At 46.9% G+C, this 5,000-nt stretch overlaps 1 protein-coding gene across 1 annotated transcript in view; it reads left to right on the top strand.

Moving 5' to 3' along the window:
• The first annotated feature begins 1,296 nt into the window (after nt 1–1,296).
• Nucleotides 1,297–5,000, top strand: part of tdgf1 (teratocarcinoma-derived growth factor 1) — a 5,318-nt gene continuing 1,614 nt past the window's right edge. Inside the window, exons 1-5 of the mRNA XM_035608950.2 lie at nt 1,297–1,467; nt 2,075–2,130; nt 2,673–2,873; nt 3,544–3,658; nt 3,769–3,878. Of these exons, the coding sequence (XP_035464843.2) occupies nt 1,445–1,467; nt 2,075–2,130; nt 2,673–2,873; nt 3,544–3,658; nt 3,769–3,878 (505 nt within the window). The 5' untranslated portion in view covers nt 1,297–1,444. The remainder of the gene's footprint in view (nt 1,468–2,074; nt 2,131–2,672; nt 2,874–3,543; nt 3,659–3,768; nt 3,879–5,000) is intronic.

Below are 5,000 nucleotides of genomic sequence, written 5' to 3'. Positions count from 1 at the left end.
ATGTGAATCTGTGTCTTCTTCATGTGATCTGACATATTACACAACCGACTGCAGAACCAGCGACACCAGGTGAGTCACATTATTTACTGACCTCCGTGACTTTTATTTAGATTTTAGTGGTAAAAATTAAGAACATGAAATGGAAACGAGTTGGGAAATAGTTAAGAGGACTCGGAAATATGAATAAAAGTGCATAAATTTCTCATTCTCCTGAAGTCAAACAAAAAACCAACAATATTTAAAAATCTTCTCAGATCTGGTTTGTGAAGCATGAAGAAGTCGCTCACATAAAAGGAAATGGTTTATCATATGTGGATTCTTCGAGTTTAGTTTAAATACATCTCATTTTTTTCAAGGAACTGAAATTCAGCACAACTACAATCACAAAAGTTCTTCTCCAGAAAAATCCTCTGAAATAATCTGGACCTCGAATACAAAAATATATATTCATAATATATATTCATAAGGATTGTTGTTTTTCTTTTAACACGAAGGTCTGGATGTTGTTTCAAAGTCCTTGTTGACAGAAATAATGATTCTGGTGGAGAAGTGCTGAAGAAAATACTGTTAAATCAAATTTATTATAAATGTGCAAAATTGGTTTCAGTCTGCTTTTCAGCCTCTACCTCACTTTTTCTGCTTTTAAAATGTTTAATGTTATGATTCATGCCACAGGAAATAAAAGTAGAAGGAAGAAAAATGTCACATTTCATAGTTTGGTAATTGTTGCTGTTGAAAGTGGTGTGATGAAACTCAACAAAGAGATTCCTCTTGGTGTGTGAACTTCCTTCAGCTGCAGCCTCATTAACATGTGAAGGTTCATATACATGTGTATGAGGAGAGAGAGTCGCTGGGGGGTCTTTCATTCGTTTCATTCAGGGTTTTACAAAGATAAAAAAGGTAATGACATATTGTCACTGGCTGTGACTTAGTCTTTTTTTTAATAAACTCAAATATTCCATCACAACTTCATGCAACATGAATCATTCTGGATTATCTGAAAGTCTAAATTGTCTCTGGTTTCATTATCTCATTTAAAAAAAACATTTGGACTTTGTGAGAATGAATTTTCACAGGAAATAGATGATAAATGTTCCTCAGTCATTTCTTTTCCGTCACAATCAACAGATTTTCAGACAGTTTCCATCAGTGTTGATTCCGAGTCGCGCCTGCGCAGACGGAGCGATCGAGAGAGTGGGCGTGGTTTCCGGGCCCCGGCCCCGCCCCCTCCCTCGGGATGAGAGTCACCTGGAAGAAACGAGGAGGTTCGTTTGTTTGTGAAGGAGCCAGAGAGAAGAAGAGGAAGGAGGAACATCTGCAGCTCTCTGCTGGACTGTTGTGAACATCAGTGGTTTCTCTTTTGTGTTGCATGTATTTTTAATTCCCTCTGTGAGTTGAGAGAGTCCTTCATCTGTGGACTGGTTTGTCTTCTGTCTGTGGGAACATGAGCTGGACGCTGCTGCTCAGGTGAGTCCCACACTTCTCCAACTCTTTTCATCCAGAGTGTTTCTCCTGGTGATGATGAATCTGAGTGTTTCTCCTGATGATGATGAATCCGAGTGTTTCTCCTGATGATGAATCCGAGTGTTTCTCCTGATGATGAATCTGAGTGTTTCTCCTGATGATGATGAATCTGAGTGTTTCTCCTGGTGATGATGAATCTGAGTGTTTCTCCTGATGATGATGAATCCGAGTGTTTCTCCTGATGATGAATCCGAGTGTTTCTCCTGATGATGAATCTGAGTGTTTCTCCTGGTGATGATGACTCTGAGTGTTTCTCCTGGTGATGAATCTGAGTGTTTCTCCTGGTGATGATGACTCTGAGTGTTTCTCCTGATGATGAATCTGAGTGTTTCTCCTGATGATGAATCTGAGTGTTTCTCCTGATGATGAATCTGAGTGTTTCTCCTGGTGATGATGACTCTGAGTGTTTCTCCTGATGATGAATCTGAGTGTTTCTCCTGATGATGAATCTGAGTGTTTCTCCTGGTGATGATGACTCTGAGTGTTTCTCCTGATGATGATGAATCCGAGTGTTTCTCCTGGTGATGACTCTGAGTCGTGCTGTTTGCAGGTTTGCTCTGTGTGCAGTCGTGTGCCTCCTCTGTGCTGCAGCTCCCACGGCCTCAGGTCAGTTCATCGTCCGTGGTCACGTTCTTCTGATGAATTAAAAGACTCAGTCCAAAGTCCCATGTTTTAGTTCCTCAGCGTCCAGTTAGATGACAGAAGACGTGATATAATAATATTGATGACAATGTTACAGTGGGATCTGTTTGCTGTCCGTGTGTCCGAGGGTGAAAACTATCATTTCCAGTGAATTAGCTAAAAGAACAGAGGGTGAAATCAGATTTTTCTGGCTGGTTCGTATATTAGAAGGTTTATTGATTTCTGATTATCTGATAGAGTCTGAAATGTGAACAGTTTTAAATTCAACCAGAAGCTGAATTAGAACCAGAAATCGATCTCTGAGGAAAACTGGGTTTCATTAGAGTTGCTCCAAACAAGAATATCAGAATCAAGAAAATAAGCATTATTCTTTTTTTAAACCAAAAATATAAACATGGATAAGAGTTTTCTGTTTTGTTTAATCTGTAAAATAAAAGTTTCCACGTGTCGGCACACAGCTCTGATTCTCCAGGAGGAAATCTGACGTCCGGCCTTTTATTTTTCAGGCTGTGAGGGAGACGAATGTGACCGAGGCCAGACACCTTCCTCCTCCTCCTCCTCCTCCTCCTCCTCTTCCTCGGGGGTGAGACCCCAGCAGCCGTCCCAGGACTTCCTGGGTCAGTTTGCCCAGGTGGGCTCCTCAAACAGTGGGGACCGTAAACACCGCGACGCCGGCGCCGTCCTGCCCTTCATCGGCCTCACGGGCAGTAAGTTCACACACACACACACACACACACACACACACACACACACACACACACACACACACACACAGTTTGCACATATGGAGGAAAAACAGTGCAGGAATGTCGCCTCATTTCAATATTTGTTGTAATTTCAACAACAAGCGACTTAGTTGGGAAGCGTGAATTCTCCAGAAACAGAAGAAATACACAGAAATCAAGAGGAAGAAATCAGATTTTCAAGCTCCCCATGACGGTCCGGCGGTCGAAGAGTCTCTGGGAGCTTCCGCCCGCCGTTTTTTTAGTATTTCTTCGTTACTTTCACATGTTTGTTGTGACTCTCGGTGTTTGTCTGCCGATGTGAAGCGGAGGGCGACAGGAATGCGCTGCCAGATGGAGAGTCTGGTTTGTCTCACAGATACAGAGAGAGAGGGGCCCAACCTGAGGCTCGAGGGCCCGGCTGAGGCCTTCACAGGTCTCACAGGGGAACTAACGAAACCTCAGGGGAAACCTGAACAATCCACGTAGGTCGTGTTGACGTCATCGAGCTGCACGTGTTCCAGGGAGGAACTCCGGATCAGTTTCATGACTGAACGTTTAGGACCAATGGTCAATTCAATCTGGAGGAAGTGGCCGTGGACAGACAGTTGCCGGTTGCAGCTCTGATGTTCCGTCGTGTGGTCTTGTCCTTCAGGTGCCGAGCAGAGTCGCAGCTGCTGTAAGAACGGAGGAACCTGCATCCTGGGCAGCTTCTGCGCCTGCCCGCCGTTCTTCACCGGGCGGAGCTGCGAGTACGACCAGCGCATCAGGTACGCCACAGGGACACGCGCTCGCAGTCAGATCGCCACGCTGACGAGCCTGATTCCTGTCGTGGGAAACCTGGTGGGTCAGTGTCAAGTATCTTCTCTGTGTCTTTCAGGAGCTGCGGCTCGATTCCTCACGGCGAGTGGGTTCAGAAGGGCTGCTCCTACTGCCGCTGTGGCTACGGCGTCCTGCACTGCTTCCCCCACGTCTTCCACAAGGACTGTGGTGAGACACACACACACACACACACACACACACACACACACACACACACACACACACACACACAGACACACAGACACACACACAGACACACACACACACACAGACACTCACACACACAGACACACACACACACACACACAGACACACACACACACACTCACACACACACTCACACACACTCACACACACACACACACACATTTCCACATGCGCTGGAATCTTCCCATTCGCCAGCGGAGGTGTTTTACAGTCGAATGAAAGGCTTCTCTTCCTCCTCCTCTTCCTCCTCCTCCTCCTCCTCTTCCTCCTCCTCTTCCTCCTTCTCCTTCTCCTTCTCCTCTTCCTCTTCCTCCTCCTCCTCTTCCTCCTTCTCCTCTTCCTCCTCCTCTTCCTCCTCCTCCTCTTCCTCCTCCTCTTCCTCCTCCTCCTCTTCCTCCTCCTCTTCCTTCTCCTCCCTCTCCTCCTCTTCCTCCTCCTCCTCTTCCTCCTCCTCCTCCTCTCCTTCTCCTCCCTCTCCTCCTCCTCCTCTTCCTCCTCCTCCTCCTCCTCCTCTCCTCCTCCTCCTTCTCCTCCTCCTCCTCCTCTTCTTCCTCCTCCTCCTCCTCCTTCTCCTCTTCCTCCTCCTCCTCCTCCTCCTCCTCCTCCTCCCTCTCCTCCTCTTCTTCCTCCTCCTCCTCATCCTCCTCCTCCTCTTCCTCCCTCTCCTTCTCCTCCCTCTCCTCCTCCTCCTCTTCCTCCTCCTCCTCCTCCTCCTCTTCCTCCCTCTCCTCCTCCTCCTCTTCCTCCTCCTCTTCCTCCTCCTCCTCCTCCTCCTCCTCCTCCTTCTCCTTCTCCTTCTCATCTCTTTTCTTTTCAACGGAGGTGTGGACGAGCCGTCAACTCTCAGCACTCAGACTGTGTCGTTCACACTTTTCCGTCCTTAGAACTCACATATATCCGCCCAGGTGTTTCGCGCTGAATTCCTCCCGTGTATGGACGACGACAGGCCCCGCCTGCTCATTAGCAATTCAGGTTCTTTTGATTCCCCCCCCCACATCAGTGACAAAGAGACTCTACCACCATCTTGTTCTGTGTATTTCACTTGGTCGTCCAAACTCACCGGACGTCTTTCATATCTGAAAC

This window comes from Scophthalmus maximus, chromosome 20 (assembly GCF_022379125.1).
Source record: "Scophthalmus maximus strain ysfricsl-2021 chromosome 20, ASM2237912v1, whole genome shotgun sequence".
In the NCBI taxonomy this organism is placed as follows: Eukaryota; Metazoa; Chordata; class Actinopteri; order Pleuronectiformes; family Scophthalmidae; genus Scophthalmus; species Scophthalmus maximus.
Note: the sequence above shows the minus strand (reverse complement) of the source record. Positions and strands in the feature narration are given on the sequence as shown.